The sequence below is a fragment of the Talpa europaea genome (genome assembly GCF_964194135.1).
Source record: "Talpa europaea genome assembly, chromosome: 10".
NCBI lineage: Eukaryota > Metazoa > Chordata > Mammalia > Eulipotyphla > Talpidae > Talpa > Talpa europaea.
Genome location: NC_140077.1, coordinates 98380740 through 98404958, shown reverse-complemented (window position 1 = coordinate 98404958; position 24219 = coordinate 98380740). Strand labels below are relative to the sequence as shown.

At 38.4% G+C, this 24219-nt stretch overlaps 1 protein-coding gene across 1 annotated transcript in view; it reads right to left on the bottom strand.

The window, feature by feature from the left end:
• MARCHF1 (membrane associated ring-CH-type finger 1) overlaps positions 1 to 24219 on the bottom strand; it is a gene marked incomplete at both ends in the record, with an annotated part of 225979 nt that overhangs the window by 4931 nt on the left and 196829 nt on the right. Inside the window, 1 exon segment of the mRNA XM_084244872.1 lies at positions 5661 to 5808. Within this exon segment, the coding sequence (XP_084100998.1) occupies positions 5661 to 5808 (148 nt within the window).

The window sequence follows — 24219 nt, the reverse complement described above, 5'->3', positions numbered from 1 at the left end:
CAACTTATATGCTATAATATCGAGTTCATGGACTCTTTGCAATGAATCATAGAAAGAACCTCTGAAGGAGATTTAGTGCAACTTAGTTTTACAATGAGGAAATTGAACTTCAGAGTGATTATTTTTTTCAAGATGACCAGCAAGTGACCAAGTAGAACTAGAACTCTGGCCTTCTGTCAGCTAGCCCCATTCAGTGTTTATCATATTTGGATTATTATAATAATCACAACATAATTACTTTCCAAGGGAATGTTTAAATAACATTGCAGGAAATGAAAATATGTATTTCAAGGAAGTGATTTTTAACACATACTCTAGGCCGTTGTTAATAGCTAATGAGTTTTGCACAGAGTTCTTACCTAAAGTCAGCCACAGTCAACAAAATTTTTTGAGTTTCTACCAATTCCAGTGGGCTCCGAATAATGAACCATGACCTCTGCCCTGGAGATACTTAGAGGCTTACAGGTAAGTCAAGTATGGAAACAAAATTACCTTGTTAGGCGAGTGAGTCTCCCCTGGTGAACCCATAATCTGGGGTCACATTAAACTCTGAACCTATAGTCTCTTTACTAGATAGAATAAAATTTTGTTATGTTTTCTTGGTCTATATTTTTCTGTTTTATTTTTAAACACACGAAACGTATAGCAAAGCATTTTCTAGAACATGTTAAGATAAGGCAGGAAGAACAATGCTACCCCAATTAGAAGATGGCAATTTGAGTATCTTAGGTATGAAACTTTCAAGCACTATATATTTGATTTTTTTGTGTCATCTCTGGCAGAAAGAAAGGGTGGTGAATGAGTTTTTTGAGGAGTCACATGTGTTTTAGCTTAAAGAACCACAATTTAATAATATATGAAGGATTTTTTCTTCTCCAGATTATTACTTACTGATGTTCAAAAGATTCTGCTGTTTTATATTTCAACTTCAATTCTAGTTGAGGAAGGGCAATTTATTCCTCTTCACATATTTTTGAAGATTTTCAAATTGAGTTTATAATAGTTTGACATTTAAATTAATGAGTCTTCTTAGCAACTTTAAAAAGTAAGTTCAGGATCAGCACTCACAGTCCCAATACAAAAGGAAGATTAAAATAATAACAGCTCATCCTGAGGCCCCTACTACTGTGAATGTGTATTTTGGGAGGTCAGCTTTTAACTATAATTGGTATATACAGAAGTCACAGTAGTTTCTATTTGAAATTACTGATTTACAATCTGTCCCACTGCAAGTGGTTTTGGGGGAACAGCCACAGGTACTGCTGTTGGTAAATATTTTCGCTCCTAATTCAATAGCTCCGAATACCAAAGATAAAAGACATCATATTTTCATTTTGTTGTAAGAAACCAATAATATATTTAAAAAGTATATGATAGGAAGGTGACACTTGACCATCTATAAATCTTTTTTTTAAAGATTTATTTATTTATGCATACAGGCCAGAGATGCGGGGGGCGAGAGGATTCACTAGAGACAGAGGGGAACAGAACAGGCAAATTGACTGAAATACACTGCTGAGGGGAGCATCAGGTGAGTCAGGAGAGGTCTGCTGCACCATGTGGGTAGCTCCCTGGCGGGGGATCAAACTTGTACTGCAGTGGCTGCGAATAGCTTCATAGGTTGTGTCTTAACCCCTTGCACCACCAGGGAGGCCCCTATAATCTGCCTTGTATTATTAGAAAGCTGACCTTTCATTATCATGCAAGCTTTTCTATTGGGAAATCTGATTGAGGGGCCTGAGTGACAAGTCCATTAGGAAGCTGTCATCTGAAACCCTGCATCACCAGAACTGAGAAAGGAAAACATGTTTTGAAGAAAAACTAAAAGAAAATAAAAGATGGCAAAGCTTAAATGTGAAGCATTCATATTTCATCATTCATTTTCCAGCACTCACGGGACCCCTGTGTGGGCCCCAGACACATAGCCCAGGACCTGCACCTGCGTGTCAGTGCTGGGGAGGAGGAGACTCATGTCCCCCTAGACTGAACTGGGTCTACTGAGGAAGACAGAGTTAAATGAACAATGGCAAATCTGTGAGGCTAGTCTCCTAGAAAGGCAGAGCTTCTCAACATGACTATGATGGACTCATGTAAGGGGTAACTAAATCTAAATCTTGGGGGATAAAACAGAGGTGTCACAGTGGTATAGAAACTCCACAGGCAAGTAAAATGTGCAGCCAATGGAGAGGCATGATGGGGTGGGGGAGGTAAGTGGGCTGCTGTGGAAACAATTGTTCTTAAAACTCAGAGGGCATCAGGACCACCTGCAGGTTTTCTGAGTCCAAATTGTTGGGCTCCACCCTCAGAATTTCTGGGTAGGGGAGGTGGAGAATTTGCATTTCTTACCAGTGCCCAGGTTGTGTGATGCTGCTGGTCTGGGAGCTACATTTCAATAAACAACTATTCTAATTTGGGGAGTTGAACTAGATTGTGCAGAGGGAGTAATGTTTAATGTAACTGCAAATACAGGCTAGGGAGGTGTGTGAGAATATAGGTGTTGATGTGAGTGTGTGATGGTTGACCAGACAAGCTGGGGAGAAGGGATTCACAGAGAGAGAAAAGCAGAGCAGGGTCTGGAAGCAGATCTGGCGGGCTACGTGAAAGGCCAGCATAATTGGCTTCAGCCTGGTCATGTGGGCAGCAGAGTCTGAGTTTGGGGCATATTTTAAGAGTAAAGAGTAATGACCAAGAGGGACTAGGTGATGACCAGACTGGTGTTGTAAATTTGCTGTGATTTTTTAAAAAAGATTTATTTATTTATTTATTCATTCATTCATTCAAGCACTGGGTACAGTCAGAAGCATGGGAGGGTGAGAGAATTCGCCAGAGCCAGAGTGGGGAGCAGAACAGGCAGAAGGACCGAAGTACACTGCTGAGGGGAGCAGCGGGTGGCAGGAGAGGTCTGCGCGCCATGTGGTACCCTCACCGGTGGCCGGTGGCCGGGGATCTAACCTGTGCTGCAGAGGCTGCGGGCAGCTTCGCAGCCCAGCACTTAACAGCTGCACCACCAGGGGAGGCCCTTTGCTGTGATTTTTTTGATTGAGCATAGGTTGAAGGCAAAACTGAAAACAGACCAACTAAGAAGCTGTTGCAGCATCTGCGTAAAAGCTATGATAGTTTGTATGTAAATGGTGGCAGTAGGGGAGGACAGAAAAGGACTCATTTCAGAGGCATCTCAGGCAGGACGATGAGGAATGAAGGCTCAAGTCTGGGTCTGGTTACTGGGTATTAGTGCTGTCTTTCTTACAGTGCTGGAGTGGGAAGTGGCAGTAGATTCTGAATTTGGCACAAACAGTGGTGTGGCTGGAAGACTTTAAGCACTGGTTTAGGAGGTAGGTAGATGCATGAGTTGGAGCGCACTGTGAGTGCAGATAAATTGGGGGTTACCACCATAGACGTGACAACTGAAGGCATACGACTGTCCAGGGGAACTAAAGAGTGAACAACCAGAGGAACTAAAGAATGAACAAGGAAACTGAGATAAATGGAAGGCAGCCTTGGTTTTATGAGTCCTGGAGAGACTTCCGTGGCTGAAGCTGAGACAGACAAAGCCACTGCAGGATAAATGATCACCCACATGTCTTAGAAATGAGATTAAAAAGAAAGAATCTGAGACCTTCTGTCTTGTCTACATACTGATGATGTGTGCCATGAGATTGCTTCTGTTATTCTGGGAACGATGCCCTTAATCTTTTTTCCCTCACATGTGGCCAGTAGAGAACAGAGTCCTGCAGTCTCATGGCCAGTGGGAATACAAGAGGTTACGCTGGGGGCAAATTTATGAGTCTCAAACATCTAAACTCTAAATTAATCATGTAAAATATTAAGACGCCGTCTGTAAGGTCTGCCTTTGATTTCTAAGATATCAGCTGAGTGCTAAGGTGATGATACACTGGGCACAGGAGGTGGGGATGGGGTGCTTATTTGCTTTTCCAAATACACTTGGATTGTGCTCCAATGTCTCTATCTACAGTGGACATGACTTCAAAAAAAGGTCTGATTCTCAAGGAACTTTTATTTATTTTTGTGTTTTTTAGAGATTTAATGAAACAATTCATGTAAAGTACTGTGCAGTTATTGCTTAACATTTTTTTTAAATAATAAATTTTATTTTTATATTCCCCATACAATTGCAACCCCCTTAGTTTGACCCCAATCCCTCCCCTCCCGCCCCTACCCTCCATAGAGTGTCTCTGGTTCATAGCTCAAGGAATTATTTTAATAGGGATAGAATAGACATTTTTAAATCCAGGATTTCAGTAACAATACAAAATGTAGTTGTAAATAATGTAGTTCAGTATAAATTGTATATAAATGCCTTAATATTGGATCAAAAAACAATCCCCCAAACCTCTCTCTGTTATTCTAGCCCTGCGATTTTCAACAGCAGTGCTTTTATTCTCAGTCAGAAGGAGACCCTCGGTCTGCGCCTTTGTCACCAGCTCCACCTTCTTCCCTTCAAAATCTGGCCCCTCCCTCCGGCCAGTGCTGGCGGGCGGGTCCAGCAGCTTCGCCGTTGCTAGGAAGCCCGCATTGCACCAGCCGGTGCGCGCTGCTGCCCCCGTGAGGGAGAACGCGAGAATGCAACACCCATTCGCTGTGCCGTGGAGGAAACACCCAACAAATCTTTCCCTTTTAAAGTTCTTTTGCCTGCTCAGCTCCCCGCTCTGGCTCTGGTGAATTCTCTCACCCTCCCGCGCTTCTGACTGTACCCAGTGCTTGTATAAATAAATAAATAAATCTTAAAAAAATAAAGCTTTAAAGTTCTTTTCCTTCTTGCTTCTGCCCTCACTCCCTCTAATCTTTTTCCTTCATTCATTGTTTCTTTTGGAGAAGGTGCATAAGCATTTCATAAATTTACAATTACAGAAGTTCACAAATTTACCATGTTGGTGTCTAAAAAATTTCTCCTTTCAAATTCAGCAGTGGTTTAATTTTGGTGGGGGGGAGAGGGGAAAGATGGGTGATGTTAGGAGGATATTTCTCAGTGTCTCACCAGCTATGATTTAGGTTATATGAGAAAACTGATAGAGCCAGATGAGATAGAGAGCTGGGTATCTTCAGAAGGGAAGTTAACCAATTTTTCCTTATGTTTAAAATGAGCTATTTTATGTTAGAGTACGCCTCCATGATTCTAGAACATCTTTCTTTACAGACTTAACATCATCCTTCACAATCAACAGCATGGCTCTAATTTTAAACCACAGTCTTATAATTTACCTGATCAAGTTATATAGTATAAGACATGATAAGTTCTCTCTGGAGTATCAACCTATTCATGCTTTAAAAGAAAAACGACCAGGGTAAATTAAGTAAAATCCTCCCATTTTCACAACTGTTTGCCTTTTCCCATCAGGCAAACCTGATCCTTAGTGAGTTCCTGAAGAGCCTGAAGTGGTGTATGTCATCTCTATATTTCTCCCCAAGTTTTACAAGGACTTGATAAGCTTTGATTTCAGTTGGGTCCCCAAACAGTCAATGATTTATAGTCATTGTATTAATCAATGACATAATTGGAGAAGACTCAGCTGCCAAGACTGATTTTTGCTAGTGTATCATACAGGAAGGTATAAGGTGGGTAAAGAGCTTCACAACGCACTTTCCGGTATCCTCAGAGAATGCAAGAGAGGAAAGAAGAAAAGAGAAACCTGGTCACTTACCATTGTCGTTGCCTTGCTTTATCTCCTCCGCAGTCCGGTCTATTAAAACATACAAAGACCAAACCACACAGGTGATGGCAATGACGTGGAAGGTGACAGAGCAGAATATTTTCCTCCTTTCACTTGTGGTCATCTGTAGTTTCTCCCACTGCAATCAGAAATGAATCACACGTAACTGAATTTCTGATCAGGACATTTTGTTCCCCTTATATATCCCAGATATAGAACATGAATGCAAAAAAAAAATACTAAGTCTTTGCAATTTCAGATGATGCTATAATATCCAAATAAGTCCTCATGTTTGGAAAGATATGAAGTCATAACTTGCAAGTTCTATCTAACCACGTATTGAAAAGAAAATAGAATTATCTATTCTCTAAATGAATTCCAGTAAGTCATTTATTTTGCCAGTTTGTAGTTTTCTTATTTGTAAAACAGAACAGTTTTAATATTGTACAATTTTAAGAAGGTATTTCCTTTTGGATTTCTGCATATGACATCTCTGTAGTATAGATTGTAAGTAGTAATAAGTAAGCTCTTCTTGGATTAATACATAACCTGATAGAGTGTTATTTTCCTGAATGTAGACATTTAACAAGTGCTTGAGGGGTTGAAAAACAGTTTCAAAAGAATGTCATCAGCCATCTACTACTCTTCTTCTAAGACACATTTTATCATCTGGGTGGGGGCAGATAATCTGGAATTTTGAGCAATCTTGATTTGCTGCTGCTCCGATGGTGTCATTACTAATCACAATCATTGTCCCTTAATCACATTCCTCAGACAGTTGAGACTTGCTCCTTCAGTCTGGGAGACCAAAAGGAACCCACTTTTTACAGTAGTAAGTTTAGGTTCCTATGAAGGAAGGTGTTCATTATTTAAAGAAATAGACTCTCAAGTGAAATTTTAAAACCTCAACAATTAGAGTTATCACTTCATTTCTATGTTAGGATTGTGTTTTAATTTTCCTTTGTATTATTTCCTTTGGAACTGTAGCCACATGAGATCTTATTAGATCACTTCTATGATCTTATTAGAAGTGACCTGATGTGCCAAGCTTTCGATAATCCACGATTCTTTACAACAGTCACACTATTATGCTCTTGCTGAAACAAAATCTTTAGATCTTCAGAAGACCCCTCTTCTAGTGCACTCCACGCACACCTACACACGCAGGTCATTCCATGCATGAGTTGTTGAAAGCCAGAAGGTACACACGATGCCCGTGAAGTCCAGGTTCTGCTACTGGCTTTGAGACACGGGTGACGCCGCTTCATCTCTGCAGCCCCAGCTGCCTCATCTTCATAAGAAGCAGTTTGTGGCAGAGGCTTTGACAGGTCTGTCAATAGGACACAACTCTTCTTCTTCCCTTACTGACAGACTATTAGCCCAGGCATCAAGCTCTGGTAAAAGCCTTCCAGGCAAAGGTGGACACATTGTTTTTCACCAGTGAGCTGTGGGCATTGTCCATAGACAGACTGAGATTGTGCCTTCCGGACACAGGAATTGTCTTTCCTCTTTTCCTTCATTTTCTTTTCTTTGTTTCTCTTCGAAGAGTCCCAACAGTCACCTTGCAACCTCTTGGGAAAGTTTTGAGAACTGGAGAGTCCTAAGACGAAGCAGCAGCAGCTCCTCTCTGCATGCCCTCTCCTGTATGGGGAACATGAAACCCTGTCCCACTAAGCCATTATTTCTCAGGATTCTACTGTTTGCTCTCAAATGTAATTCCTGATTAAAGAATTAAGTAGATATTTCCTAACTTCCCCTCCTGTCTGACAATTAAGTTTCTATAATTTCATGTGTGGGAGAACACAGAACTTAAAATCTGATCTTGATGTTCCAAGAAAGTTCTTTATACATTTTAGAGAAAAAAGTATTTATTTACAAACACCATCTGTTCTTCTCTCACGGGCCAGTCATCAGATAGTTTTCCTTATAAGAGTCTGTTAGAATGAACACTTTATACTTAATTTTTTATTTTCTTTTTCATCAAGCTATATTTTATATATTATTCCAAGTAAATGATGGTGAAATCTTAGTAACACAGGCAGGGAAAGACAGATGCTTCAATCTAGGCTTTGTTTTTGATTAACCAATATTGAATTGGAAGATTTTACTGTGTATATTTTGTTTTTTATAAAACTTCACATCATATTTGTGAGACATTGATTTTTAAAATGTTGTTACTGATTTATTATGATATTAATCAGAATGACATGCATAATTATGAAATAGAATATTTATAATTTGAAAATAATATTTGGTAATCTAATAAATATTTCTTGTATTACCTCAAATGAAATGTGCAGAATGATGTAGAAAGCAGCTTTACATATTCAAATTCCTGTGTTCCAAGTGGATTAGAGTATCTTCGCTAACAAAATATTCTTACCAAATCAACCCTCAATTATAAAACATTTTTTAAAAAACCCTCAAATTTGGTACTTCTTAAATCTAAGGGGCAATTTGATGAAATAGCTGAAACACATTCTTTAAAACTATTGAGTCTCAAGTAGGAAAATATCAGTGGGCTGACAGGAATGTACCAAATCATTCATAGATGCCTTTTAATTCCAGATAATGGACGCTCTGAAATTGTCACTTCCTAATTTCACCAGTATTTTAAGGAGAAGTGAAGTGTAAAGAAACCATTGAACTTTCTCACTTTCCTTTATAAATCCTTACAGGCACCATTCAAAAAAAAAAAAAAAATCTCTAGACCACACACAAGTAAATGTAATACCACAGTGCCCTCTTGCTAATAATCACATCACTGCATCTAATAATCAGGATGAAGCACTAGCAGAAATCAACATATTTTATAAAATGTGTTTCATACATATCCATGTATTTTTTAGGTCTTTATACAAAGTTTAAATAAATTTTGCAAACTTTCACAGTGAGGAATGGATTGAGAAAGCAAGAATAGAAATTTAATTTCATTAATACTCTCATAAAGGGTCTTTTTTTTTCATTTTTATTTATACAGTTTTACATCATTGTTCATTTTTGTACAATGCTTGAGTTTACCTCTCAGGTGTTGTGCCTGTATAGTTACCACCACCAAGACATCTCTGACTGTCACCATAGACTCCTGTGCTCTTCCCTCCCTTTTTAATCCCTCTCTCTCACCATCCCCTGCTGAATGTCTCCAATTTACAGTTTGACAGCCAGTTTTGTCTTTTTTTTCCTATCCCTTGTATGTTTTCCCTATGTTCCTCCTATAGGTGAAACCATCTGATATTTTTTTCTTTTTCCTTCTGGCTTATTTCATTGAACATAATCCCTTCTAGCTCCATCCATGTTGCTGTGAATGACATAAGGTTATCTTTTTGATTGCCGAGTAGTATTCCATTCTGTACATATACCACATCTTCTTGATCCAGTCATCGGTTTTTGGGCATTTAGGTTTTTTTTTCCCATCTTTTAGCTATTGTAAATAGTGCTGCAATGAACACAGGAGTACAGGTTTCCTTTTGAATTAATGTTTTTGTAAGACCCTTCATAAAGGGTCTTAATTCAAAATTTGTGATGCTGAAATGCAATGCCAGTTCACAAGAGATTTTGTGATAGGAAAATGATAATCTGCACAAATGCAAAGCATTTTGATAAAGAGTAGTTTTATAAATAGCATGTGGCTGTGCCCACACAACCTAATATGTCTACCACTGTGATGCCTCTAGATGGGGGGTTTCACACAGGGGAGCCTGATGGGTGACTCAGGGTGGTCCTGGCTCAACAGCAGCCATGTCAGTATCACCCGGACACTTTTGCAAGGCCATCGCCTTTCCTGCTTAGATTACTCAGGCCTGAGTCATGTGTCAGTGCTCAGCAATAAGCCCACACATGTTTCTCTAAGTGGTCTCCATGCAGCTGATGGAAATAAGATGGCGGCTCCCATTCCCTTCTCCAAGGGGCAGGGGCAAGAGAGACACCACAACAAACCAACACACTTGATTCAGCCTCGACCCTGCTAACTCCTCCCAACTGCCCCTGAGCAGTTCACATTCTTGTTCACACCTGCAAAATTCAGGATAAGCTCACATTGACAAAACCTGTTTCACAAAACCTTAGCACCTCCTAAGTAGGTGGTCCTGGATTTTGTTAGACTTCGCTGGGTCTTTGGTGCCTGTTTTATTCTTCTTGGCCTCTGGTCCCTTGAGCAACTGCTCAACAGTAGAAAGAATTGAACAAGAACTCTGTTAACTCACTTAGAAATAGACTGCTAGGTTTTTCTGAACACTTTCAAATTGGAACATAAATTGATGCAAACTGTGTCTGTAAAATTTCCTATTTGCTCTAGCTAAATCAAACTGTGCAGGTTTTCTAATTCAAATTACTTTATTTGTATTCTGACCTAAAATGGAAATTCAAAAAATACAGCCTAATGAGAATGCCTCTTAAATCTTTATACAGTGAAGAATAAAGGCTGATTATTTGCACATTATCAACATACATGAGATAGAGTCTTCTTTACCAAGTGCATCTTGTTTCTCCCTTGTCACAGCTCCACTGCATTTTCCAGCGCCCACAGAACAAAATTATTAGTGAATATAATGAAAAAGCAAATAACTATAATATCACCAGGTGGCGCTGGGCTCAAATAGTAGCTAGCATTACCCAGATTGTTTTTGCAAGCCCTGCCAGACTCAGGAGTTCCTATGAAGTCAGCTGCCCAGTGTAAATGCAATGTCACATTTTAACTGTTTATAATTTCCGGATTCTGCTTATCATAATATTGCAGGGTTCTACCACATACCAATGAAAATAATACCCAGTATAGCAAGTCTAAAGTTTTTTTTTTTTTTAATGTGTTATCTACAGGCCTTTCTAAGGTATATTGTACTACAGGATAGAGAGAAAATCCAGCAAAAATTCTGGGACTTGTAATATTGGTGACATTTCTAGAGGGACACTGGTCTGGGGCACTTGTTCTTAAAGAGTGTTCCCCAAAAAGCATTAGCATAGGTGGATTTAGTGAGGTGACATGCATCTGAGGAGGTGTGATCCTATGTTTTTGAATCACATAGATACTTGTAAATCAATGTTACCTCTATAACAATAACAACGACAACAACAACAAAAATAAAGCATCAACATCAACCTGGGACCTGTTAGTGTTAAATGAAATTAACATGAAAGCCTAGTAAGCAAACCAAAACCTAAGCCTATAAATGCTTCAAGGTTGGGAAATCAAAGTAAAAGTACAGTCAGTCTCACGTTGCTGAATAGGGTTTAATCTATAGCCAGTGCAGAATTTTCTTGCTTTGCTTCTCTGCCCTGGCTCCCGTGGGTGGAGGGCCCCAACCATTTCTGGTGTGGCACTTCCCTATTCAAATACCTATTTTTAGCTCAAATAAATTCTTACGAATTTTATTAGTCCTCAGTTTATCTTTAAACATCAGACATGCAATATTTTAGATCCCATTCCACAGCTTAACTGAATCAGAAATTCTGGTGCATGAATGACACTTGGCAGAGTTGTATATTAATCTCAGGTGAGTTTATGTATTTCCAGATTTCCTTCCGGGCTAAATTGTCCTCTTTGAAGACTTAGGGACTCAAAAAAAAAAAAAAAATCTCAGGTGAGTTTATATTAGAAATGGCAATTGTCATGAACTAAGAGTACCAGGAAACTAACAATCACTTTGGTTCTGGACTGTGGTGTAAATATCTAAGGTTGAATGAAGGGACACACAATCAACCCATTTGTTTAAAATGAAATGATTTGAAGTGATTGAATAATTACTCAAACATACTGTTTCATTTTTTAAATTTCACCTTTCAAATTAGTGTTTATGTACATGTAACCATATTAAAGTCTAATTTTCCTAGTTATACCTTTTGGAGACAACAAAACAACAGATTCAACATTGATGAGTAACTCTTGAGACTTTAACAAACCCCCTGTCAGGATTTTGTATTGTATTGTAAATAACTTTCTTTTAAAAAATGGATTAAAGAACACCAGAAGAAAAATAGGACCTCATCAGGCGTTTAAAGTGATATTTACTACCGGCCCAATCACTATGGAGAGCTGTGTGGAGATTCCTCAACCTACTAAATATGGAGCTTCCAAATGATGCAGCAATTCCACTCCTAGGTATTTACCCAAAGGATACAGAAACAGTAATTCAAAAGGGCACCTGCACCCCTATGTTTATAGCAGCACTATTTACAACAGGTCAGTGATGGAAACAACCCAAATGCCCAAAAATAGATGACTGGATCAAGAAGATGGGGTACATATACACAATGGAATATTACTCAGCTATCAAAAAAGATAAATTCATGCAATTTGCAGCAACATGGATGGAGTTGGAAGGGATCATGCTCATAGAAATAAGCCAGAAAGAAAAAGAAAAATACCAGATGGCCTCACTCATGGCAGGAATTTAGAAAACCTAAATAAGGGACCAGGAAAAATACTAATTATAATAAAATAAAAACCAAAATCAACAAACACACTACGGGGAAGAGGGGAAGAAGGGAATAGGATCAAAACAAGGGGGGTGGCAATTGTACGGGGACTATAACCAAGATGAAAATGCATACATTGTGCAAAAATGAAAAATTATGTAAAAATATATATGAAATAAAATAAAATTTAATTTTAAAATAAAGTGATATTTGCTAATGTGAACATTTTATAAAGTTTTTTTTGGGGACATATCCCCTCCACCCCCCACCATGATCTAGCAGGCAAGAGAGTAAAGCCATCTGCATATGTCATGTGTGAAACAGCTATGCAAAATCTGATACCTGCAGGTAAACTCAGCCTCTTACACTCCCTCTGATGACCAACAGCAAGATAAAAGATCTTAACAACGGGTACCCAGCCTCTGTATTCCTGAAGTGGATACCTTAGGAGGAAGGCATTAAATTCTAGCATAATTTTATATCTGAATGGCCTAGAACTAGAAACACCCCCAAACAAGAATAATTACATTGTTAATGTCAATGACTTGTTGTTCCTACCTATGTAAACTAAATTCAAAATTGTGTTTATTGGAACAGCTTTCACAGAATAAAATCTGTGGAACTGCTTCGAGGGTTTGAATCTCATAATAGAGAAACAGTCTGTTTTTGTTACCTCTTTGTATAAAGAATGGTAAGTGGATGAATTACAGTGTGTTCACTATGTAGACTCATTTAGAAGACTGCACAATGATAGCTTCTTTTCTGTTAGAATTGAAAAAAAAATCACAGGTTGTAATCTATGCCCTAGTAACTTTTCATTTTCTGTTTGGAAACTCAATTCAAAATGTTATGTTAAAGCTTCCCATAGAAATGCTGTTATGGGTGACAGTTTCACAAAAGGTTAAAGGGAGTCAAATATCTGAAACTGAAAACATTCATGTGGGTGTGGGGGTTATTCTCTGAGTCAAGGAGAAGATGAAGCCACACAGAATTGTGTTCTGGGCTCCCACTCTGTCTTAGTGATTTCAGAGCCCTCAAAGCTACCCAGAATGGGTAAGAATGAAAGACATGGCTCTTTTTCCTCAAGAGGTGATCAACCTGGACTTCTATACATGATGACTCAGTGTTTCTTTTAAAGGAAAAGAATTCAAGGTCATTGCAATATATTTTCCCGAGAAAAGCTCACATCACTTACAGTATTTACAATAGTATTTTGATCAGCCCAGTGAAGTAAAAGAGTGAAGGTGTTATAAAAGGGAAAACTTAACTTATAACAAAAATCCAAGCATCACTGAAACTCTAAAAAAAGAAGGCTTACTTATTTAAAGCAGGTGTAGTAAAAATGTATTGATACGTCATAGTATTTTACAATGTGAGGAACAAATTACTAAGAATGTGACTCAGTGCTACTGCAGACAAAGGTGTCAACTACCAGATGAGAAACTGTCCAAAGATAAAGACTCTCGTACAATCAGAGGTTAAGAGAACACTGAAGATGTTGCAAAGGACAGATAGAGTAGGGAGACCTGGGATAGTGCAGGGGTCTGGAGTCTGGGTGAGGAGCGGAGCATAATGCCACTGTCAAGTTGAACAGGTAAGAGGCAGCATGCTCAGAGTGGCGCTGGAGGAAAGGACTTAACATAGACTCGGGTCAGGCTGACCTGCTTTAGAGCTCTGGCTAGGAAATGGTAGATGGCTGGGCAAGACCCCTATCTCCTTAAGCCTCAGTTTCCTCACTTGTAAAAGTGTGATAATGAAATTGTCTCTTGTATAAAGCAACTGTGAGAATTATATGAGATAAATTCCAGAAATAGGCAGCACATCATGTGCCCTGCAGTAAACTGGAGTCCTGAACTGGTTTATGAAGCAAAGTTTGACACGGTTCACAGATCTTCTATTAGGCCCAAAATAGGCTTTAAAATAAGTTTATTTTTGGAATGCCTTGAAAGGTTACAAGCTCACTTTGCCTTCCCCACCCCCACTATTCTCCTTGGTTTACACCCTGCCCACTTTGCTCATTTATATTTCCTGCTTGGCACCTGTGGGCAACTGAAGCAAAGCGTTAGCTTTGTTTTAAGCAGTTTTTCAGAAAGGTAGAAGCTACAAAGTACAACACACACACCCACAGCTTTCAGGGTCTTGAAAAGATTTCAGGAGTCAGCATGTAGTGTTTTCAGAAGGTCTACTATTCTGAAGAGATACCCAGAAGGAGCAATGAGGAAGGTCCAAATTGAGTTAATGCACTAGAAGGAATTTATTAGAAAACTCATGGATTGGGAATATCAGTCTTACAAGTCTAAAAAGTCTAAAAATATTCAACCAGTAAATCCTAAGTTCCTAAAATATCTGTGTATACATATCAGATATATTATGTTCAGTCTATCAGGGTTAGAAATTTTCTCATATAAAATGTATGTAGAGTACATATCAAATGTGTATGTAAATACATATCAAAGAAATGTTATAGCAAATAATTTTTCTTATAAACCTTTTCTTTACATCCCTTTGTTTCCTTTGAAGAAGTCATGAGAGATGGAATTTTCTAAAATTTTGAGCAAGGTATTGGTAATAAAGAAAAAAAAAATGCTGGGTAAAATCATCCACTAGAGGGTGCAAAGATATCACACATGATGATGATCTGAGGGAAGAAAAAGAGTAACAAATGGGCAAATGCTTATTTTGTGGTCTTTCTAGAGAGAAGATAAACTCCGTGGTACTTAGGCACACCTGCACTGGAACTGCTAAGGTAACAGATGAAATGGTAAATTCAGGCTAGGGGACAGAAGCCTAGGAATCTGCACTCCTAATAAATACTCCATGTGATTCTATGTATGCTGAAATGTGAGACTAACTTCCCTAAGGAAAGAAGAGGTCTATTTAAATGTCCGATGTCTGATATTTCATCACAGGAGTAGGCATATGTTTACCTCTCAACCCTCTCCCCTCCAAAACAATCCCATCCAAATCTGGGTTGATTAATGCTATGTAAGAACACAAATTGATTAAAATTTAGCTAACAGATGCATTTAAACAAAGTTTACTTTAAACTATTTAGGACAATATCTGATTATCTGATTTCTCTTGAAGGTGATGGTAAAAAATACTATATCATACATTCTGGAAGACAAACCAGTATAGTATTGGTTCAGACATGCCAAGGCAGTGAAAAGTGCTGGTGCTCTGTTCATGGGGATGCTTAATTATGGACTCACTTAGTAAAGAAAATGATAATTGGATTACTTTTCATAAGATGGCATGTTCCCTTTTCTAAACAGATTTATGTCCTTGCCTAGGACCTTTGGAATTGCCACTGGTATCTATGATGCTCTCCTCCCAAAGTTCATTTCATGTTTATTTCTGCTGTGTGGGTCTCCCTCCTTTCTCTTCATTGACTCTCCATTGTGCGTGTGGGGTGTACACAGGTCAGTGGCCAACCTTATGCCTAAAATGATCAAAGCCTTTTAGCTTAGGAAAAAGTGCTCATGTACTAGCAGAATCATAGATCTGGGGGTATCAGAAGACTTAAAAGACCCAATTTTACCCCCTTACTTTCTATATGAAGAAACTGAGCCCAGAGAACTGAATTGAATTGCCCAGGGAAATACAACAAATTATTAGTAGACTTCCTCCCATTGCTTAATTGAGAAATGGAGGTTTTCATTCAGGAACTAATTATTGAAGCACTACAATCTATCAGATATTTTTTAGCTGCCAGGGAAAAAGATAGTCAATATTCCTCCTTTCTTGAAGTTTACATTAGTATCATAACTGTGGCATTTTGTGTATTTATTAGAACAGGGGACTGTATAATTGCCCATCAGCAAGAGATAATGGGTTTTTATTTTATAAGCACTTCTTTCTTTTCTGTTTTTTTTTTTTTGTGCGTGTGTGTGTGTGTGTATCACATGTGTTGTGTAATTTTCATCCTAAAATATTCCTGTAGGTGGCAGCAAAAAGGAAGAGAAGTTTCCTATGGAATCTCCATTGTATAATAGTGCAAGCCCAATACTACTGAGACCCCATCCTCACTGATTATTTTCATGGGTCAAAAAAACTTATTGCATCCTATTTCTTATTTTTGCCTCACATCTGAACATGTATTATGTGATCTGGTGTTGTGGATTTTCCTTTTGTTGTTGTCATTGTTGTTTTACTCTCAGTCTTTTAGACACACAACTATTTGAAATAAACCTGATATATGTATAATCTACTCCAATTTAAATGGCACCCAATGAAGCTTTAATCTCTCTAAATGATTTGAATTTTGGATATAATAATGCAAATAAAATACAAATAAAACAAATAGCTTTTTAGTTAAAATATTTAAAAGTCAGGTTTATCAGTACTTTGATAATAAGCGTAATAATTGACAATTGGCTCAATATATTTTCTTTGAAGTTGTTTTTGTTATGTTAGGGACAGCCTTTACTAAGGCTTCTATACTCAGCAAACTTAAAACTGTAAACTTAAAACTTAGTAAACGAACTGTAAGCTTAAAACTAAGTAAACTTAAAACTGTCCTGAAACTTAAAACCTAATCCTTAAAACTGAAGACTTGTTTTCAGAAGTGTGGGGTTCCTCAGAATCTCCAGGGGCACACAGATTCCATAATTTTTATCTATAAAGCTGTGTATTTTCTTAGGTCCATAATTTTCTTTGGATTCTCAAAGAGGCCTGAGACATCTTTCAGATTAAAAACTCTGCTCCCCCTTGAAGTGATTTAATGGTACCATGTCAACTTCTTACAGAAATAGGGAAGGGTGGGAATACATAATAATCTCTTCAGGCTGGAAATGAAACCTGTGGTTTGGGGCCTGGACATGTTTGGAAAATAAAGAATGACTCTTCAACCGCAAAGGGCCAGGTTTCGTCTTCTGCACTACTCAGAATGGATTCCAAATCCCAGGTGCTGATGCTCAGGCTCTGGGGGTGGGAGAAAAAGACACTCAAGCCTGTTTACATTGGAATGTTGGCCTCATTCCAATATTTTGCTTCCTTAGAAAGGAAACTCTGGATTACTCTACTATATTCCCAAATTTCAGTTTGTTCCCTTTAAGAAGAAGGTGCTTTGAACCTCGGGAAGCTTTAGGGTGGCTAAGAAACTCATTTCAGTTCAGAAGACACCAGAACAATTTGTCTGGGCCTCCAGGAACCCTTGCAAGGAGTCAGGTTTTTCTTATGATAATTCCTTAGATGCGACTGGTCTCTGGCAATCTGTGCAGAAGTTTTGACACAAGTGAGAATCTGTTAAATTCTAGAACAGATTCCATTTTTCTTCTTAGAGCTTAAGAGAAGTGAATATGAGAGGTACTCTTATTCAAAAGTTCTTTTTAACAGACTGGCATTTTTTCCCCGGTCTCTTTGGAAATCTAATAAAAACGAGCTGGCCTTACTTCTTTCTCTGTCTTTCATTCCCGGTTATTAAAATTATGATAATAAACAGCTTTCTCCACTGCAGATTCAGTTGTCAATTTCTCTAGTACCACTGAATCCCTGCAAAATGGCAGAAATTAAATGATAAACCAAGCTAATATTATTCTAATAATTTGTTCTTATAAAAAACAAAGAGGTGTTATCCACATCGAAAAATGGAGCAGGAAGATTTAATCTTCCCATTTAATTATCCCCTTTCTATCAAAGTTCATAAAAGGCTTCCAGTGCTTGAGCTGGTGATGATAAGCGGGGGAAGAGGAGAAGGTGAGTTGGTTTATGTGAAATTTTATGGAGTTGTGTGGGATGGAGATTTGTCCAAGAAAACCGCAAGGACTTAGAGTATGAGCATGAGGTGGAAGTGGAGGAGGTGAGAGAGGAGGAGAGAAAAAACATAATAAATCGCCTTGATTATCAACACAAGGCATGCAAACATGGGACACAGGATTGAGTTGGATGGATTAATGTGCAGGGAGAAGTAGATGTTTTTCCCAGGTTTCTATATGGAATTTGTTCAAAATAAATGTCTTTATGACTAGTTGGAGAGACTAAAAGGCCGGAAGGGACATGGATGTGGCTGATCTGTTTGAAACAATGGGAAGAGGGCCTCCCCGGTGGCGCAGCAGTTGAGCACTGGGTTGCGAAGCTGCCCTCAGCCTCTGCAGGGCCCGTTCGATCCCTGGCTGCTCCCCAGCCACCGGAGGAGGGTCCTACATGGCACGCAGACCTCTCCTGCCGCCCGCTGCTCCCCTCAGCAGTGTACTTCGGTCCTCCTGCCTGCTCTGCTCCCCGCTCTGGCTCTGGTGAATTCTCTCACCCTCCCGCGCTTCTGACTGTGCCCAGTGCTTGTATAAATAAATAAATAAATCTAATAAAAAAAAAAGAAAAAATTAAAAAAAAAGAAACAATGGGAAGAGTTGTCTGTTGGCCTAAGGAGAGGGGTGGATGGAGGGGTTGGAACAGCTGGGGAGGAGCTGAGGAGCATGTGGACAGCTTTGGCTTCATGATGGAATTCCTCTCCCACTTCTGAACTCACCAGATGTTGAAGTGAGTGGGTCTGGAATAAAATCTGTCAAGTGACTGATCACTGAGATTAGATTTACAAGAATACAAGTGGGGCAGCCTGTATGGACAGAGTATATAGAATTAGAGGAAATAAGCTGTAGGCAGCTGCAAAAAGTAGGTGCAAAATGTAGATGGTTCCAGGCCATAGATTTGGAATTCAGGCCAAGTTTAAACAAATCTCCAAGGACTGAGGTAGAAAGGAGCTTGGGTTACTAGGGTTTTATAAAGGTCATTTTTGCAGCTGTAGGGAGGATGAACTGGAGATAGTCTCTGCAACTAGTTTTTCCTTCCAGGGGTTGGGAAAGGACTGCAGTCTTGACAATGGGTCTAATTAAATGTGACTTCTACTTTGGAGATTATTGATGCTCTCATTTGTACCTTAACTTCCTGTCTCAGACTAAACACATATTTATAACTACATCACGCCTTTCTAACTTCCTTCCCTCTTATCTAGGAGGACAAAATTTCCCTTTACTGTTGAAATTCCTCATGACTCTTTGATTATATCTTTTTTATTTATGTTAACTTTTCTCTTTCCCTATAGCCCCTTCCTTTCAACATGAAAATCTCCTTCTCTGTCTTTCCTACTTTTTATTTCATAGTAGTTATTATTTTATTAATTGCATCACTATAGAAAACTTATAAAAAAGTAAAACAGAAACTAAATCACTCATAATCTTATTATATTTATGTTCTTTTTTTTTCTGTCTCTGCACATAAAATATGGAATGTAAACATTCAGACCTTTTTAAAATGAGTCAATCCTTGCATATGTTTATTTCTTTGAAGCACTAGTTGAATGGAGGTGGGGAGCAATATGGGGAGTAGCTGACAATTAGGACAGTATAAAGGCTAGGAAAAGGTCAGAGGATAGAGGGAGAAGGGAAAATATTTCCATGTTGGGGACCTGGGTGACAACGAGCATCATGTAGAAGCTGTTCTGGTGGGTAGCTGTCTCAGCGCTCAGGAAGAACTTGCAGGATGGCTCTCACAAAGGACTACTTAGAGGGGCACTAAAAATGGGAGTTACACAAGTCTCTGATTCTCCTCTCAAAGACAATCTGTCCTTTAAATCCTCTGATTTATCTGTGTTTGTGTCCTAGGCCTACCATTCCTCCTATAAGCAGAGCCAGGAGGACTGGAATTTAACTTCACCCATTGATTTTTCCAACTGGCTATCAAGTGGGAGGGTCCCTTCTGTACCACGATGTCTTGCTCAGAATCTATCCGTATAACTGATACGGAAACTCCCTTTTGTAATGTCCCAGGACATTATACATACAGGAAATGGGTTCAGCCTGGGATAGCTAGTGGAGAGGTAATGGGGAGACTTCTACACTATAAAACTAAACAATTGTGAGTCATCCAGCCCTAAATTGCTTTCTGTTTACACAGTTCTTAAAAACAATTTTGAGATATGTTTGACATATATACTGTACATATTTAAAGTCTAAGAGTTGACAAATATTGAGATATATATCTGTGAAACCATAACCACAATCAAGACAAGAAGCATAACTCACATCCCCTAAAATTTCCTCTTATCCTTTTGTAATTTTCCACCTCATCTCTCCATGCTCAGTGATTTGCTCTCTGCCACTGTTGATTAGTATTTCCAGAGTTTTATAAGAATTGAATTATATGATATATGTTTTTGTGTGGTCTGGTTTCTTTTACTCAGTATAATTATTTTGAGATTGACTAATAGTGTTATCATCTATTAATAGTCTTTTCTTTTATTGTTGATAACATTCCCTTGCATGGCTATACCACAATTTGTCTATTTGTTCATCTATTGAAGAACATTTGGGTTGTATCTAGTTAGGGCTATTAAAAATAGACCTGCTATGAACTTTCATGTATAAGTCTTTGTCTAGACACTTTTTTTCCCTATTGTATGGATTACTGAGGTTCAAATGAGAAGATTATGTGGTAGGTCTATGCTTAACACTTTAAGAAGCCACCACATTGTTTTTTAAAGTGGTTAAATCATTTTATATTTCCATCAGCAGTTTGTGAGTTCCAGATTGTCCACATTCTTATCACCTCTGCATTTGATCAGTGTTTTGATTTTTTGGTTTACTTCTGGACTCTACTCTCTGTTCTGGTCTACTGATTCATTTGTCAGTCTTGACAGTACTATATTGTTTTAATTCCTGTAGATTTATATTAATACTTCAAATCAGGTGGTGCTCATCCTTTAATTTTGTCTTCCCTTTTCAAAATTGACTTTGCTATTCTAATTTCTTTGCTTTTCTCTATGAATTTTATATTATATTTATACTTTACTGGGGAAAATCTGCTGAAATTGTTACTGGGATTGTGTTAAACCTATAAACCAATTTTGTGGGGGGAAAACTGACCTCTTTACAATGAGTTGTCCAACTCATTAACAGTATATTTCTCCACTTGTTTAAGTCTTTACTTTACCTCAGCAATGTTCTATTGGTTTCAATGAAAAGGTCTTACGCAACTTTTGTCAGATTTATCCCTAAGTAATAATTTTGATGTTATTGAAAATCCTATTATTTTTTAAATTCTAATTTTATGGTAGTTTATAGAAATAACATTTGATTTTTATCTATTGATCTTGTATACTGTGATTTGGATATTCCATAGGTTCTATCTAGATAATCATGGCATCTGTGAATAAATAGTTTTGCTTAATCCTTTCCAATTTGCATTTTTTATTGCTTAATTATGCTGTCTAGAGCCTTAAGTACAATATTGAATAACTTTTATTTTTAAATAAAAAGATAATACATACTTAATTGAAAACAGTTTTAAATTGATATATCATGTAACTGTAATTCATGTTCATCACTACATATAAACCATCATATAGCTCAACTGAACAATATATCACTAGTCTGCTATTAAAATTTTTGGTTGGTTTTGGTTTTATAACTATCCCTAAGATATTTCTTCTATGTTTTCTTTTAAAATTGTTATCCGGGTCTGCCCTGGTGGCGCAGATGGTTGAGCGCCACGCTGTGAAGCTGTCCACAGCCTCTGCAGTGCCGGTTCGATCCCAGCCAGCCGGCGAGGGTCCCAAATGGCACTGCAGACCTCTCCTGTCACACCTGCTGCTCCCCTCATCAGTGTATTTTGTCAGTCTGCCTGTTCTGTTCCCCACTCTGTCTCTGCTAAATCCTCTCACCCTCCCACGCATCTGGCCTGCACCCCAGTTCTTCTATAAATAAATAAATCTTTAAAAAAATTGTTATCCTTCTAGGTTTTACATTTTGTTGTTCATTGTGATAGATAATGTTGTGCCAAGACTTACGGCAGAAAAATATTATACACATCCAAGATTCTTTATTAAGTTTTTGGAAATAAAATTTAAGGAAGAAATTGTATGATCTATTTAAGAGTTCAGCACATAGAGCCAGATTGCCCTCCAGGAAAGTAGTACCAAAGTATCTCACTGCTGGCATGTTCTAAATGCCAATATAAGAGTCTACAATGGATATTAGACTACTGTTAAATTTCCATTTCTTAGATTGCTTATAAAGGGGTATTTTGTGTGGATATGTGTATATGTTTATTGACTGTTTACATGTTGTGAGTTGCATTTTTCATATATTTTCTATTGGTTCGTCATATTATTGATTTTTTAAGAACTTTTTTATGTTTATCTCCAGTAAAAATCTTTGGTTCTATGCTCCACCTATAGCTACTGACATGTTTACTGCTTCATAGGTAGCATTCTGGAAAGCATAGTCTACCTTTTGCCCTAATGCAAACTCTTTCTCAACTTCTATTGATTTTTCAACCCCCTGAAATACAGCTGTCAAAAATGTTACCCCACTGAAACTACTTCGCCGAAATTATTGATGACCCCCTAATTTTATATTTACTCCCAGTCTTGTCTGAAATATCAGACACGATTGCCTTTTCCAGTTTCTGTTAAATCCTGGGTTTCAAGAGTGTCACCCTCCACTGGTCCTTTATCCCTTTCTGGTTGCTGCAGTTTGTCATTCTTTGCTGGCTTCTCTTCTATGTGCCCCTTCATCATGTCTCTAGGGCTCCCTCTCCATCCATATCACAGCCACATTAAATTTTCTCCCTCTTCATTCATTCATCTGAGCCTGAGGCTTCCACTACCAGAGATGACCTGTTGTCCACACCTCAATCTAGGTCCAGACTCAAGCTCTCTCAGACTGGCCTACTTTACCTGTCTGGCTCACAGGCATCTCAGACTCATGCCTTCTTATGCTAACCACCCCCGCCTGCTCTTCTGCGTGCATATTCTTCCCTCCTTAGTCATTAAACCCTTCACCCAATCACTCAAGCTAGAAAGTCGAGAGCCACCATAGATTGTTTCTTCCATCTCATCCCACCTCTTCAGCGCTTGCAGTAGCTCAGTAACTAAATGCTACCAGTGCCTGCCTCTCTATCCTCTGAGTTACTGCTTTAATTGAGTCTTTTTAGCTTTCTAGCTTGTATGTGTGCACCTGGCCCACTCACCTGGGTGATTCATTCCTAATACATTGTTCAGAGAGACTTTTTAAAAATTCAAATATATTGATTCCTTACTTAACGCCTTTCACTGTCTTCTCATTTCCTTCTGGATCAAACTGAAGTTCTTCAGCAACGTATGTTTAATCTGACACTTATTTTCCTTTCACCTCATTTATTATCTGTTGTAACAATAGTATCAACATGAATAGCTTTAAATTGCTAATTTGATTTTCAAAATCTTCTATTGATAGGCATCTTATTTTCACTCCCATTGTAGAGGAGGGTGGGAGATAAACAGACTCATGCTTATCCTCTCTGGAAAAGCCAGTATATGCAAGTTTTGAATTACTCATCCTCTGTGCATTTAAATGTACTGGTTTCTTTTGCTTGAAATATCCTCAACTCGCTACCTCACATCTATTAATCATTCATAACCAGTTTCAAGTCCATCCTCCCCTGGGAAGTGTTTCCTACCCTTCCAGGCAGATGGGATCACTCCTTAGTCTGAACCCCAGAGGCGGGGTAGGATAGTGCTTCACACCATGCCTCAGGCATAACAGTGATCTATAGATGAATCCCAGCTCCATCACATGAAAATTGACCGAGACAGTTTATTTACCCTCTATAGGTCTCCACTTTCTCATTTATGTCACTGTGGTAAGGGCACCTCATTTGCTTCCTGCACAGTGCTTAGCAGCAGTGAGCAGTTCAGACATTGTGTCTGAACACTGTGGCCACTAACGCAATGCAGTGTCATGCTGGAGATGAATCACAGCTCTACCAGCCAGACTAGCTCTAACCTCCCAGGAAAACGTCCCTCGGACCTGATAATCTGTGTATTTGCCAAAATATCTATATTTATATGCCACAGATTATTTAACTCCCTCTTTGCTTTGGCTATAAAACATGCTGGAGGAAAACTACTCTTCCCATCGAACTAGTATGCAGGACCCCAGTGAGTGGCTCCCTGATAGTTGTCTTATGATTTTAGTTCACTCACTTTCTGTTGCTACAAATTCCTGAACTATTCACCTTACTTCTTGGTATTTGTAAGCAGGCTCAAATCCTTTGTACCTCCTGATGGAGTGCTAATAATTTTGAAGGATACAATACGAAAAAGCTGAACTAAGTAACCTAAAAGGTTTTGTATACTGACACTTGAATGCCTGTTCTGCTCAGT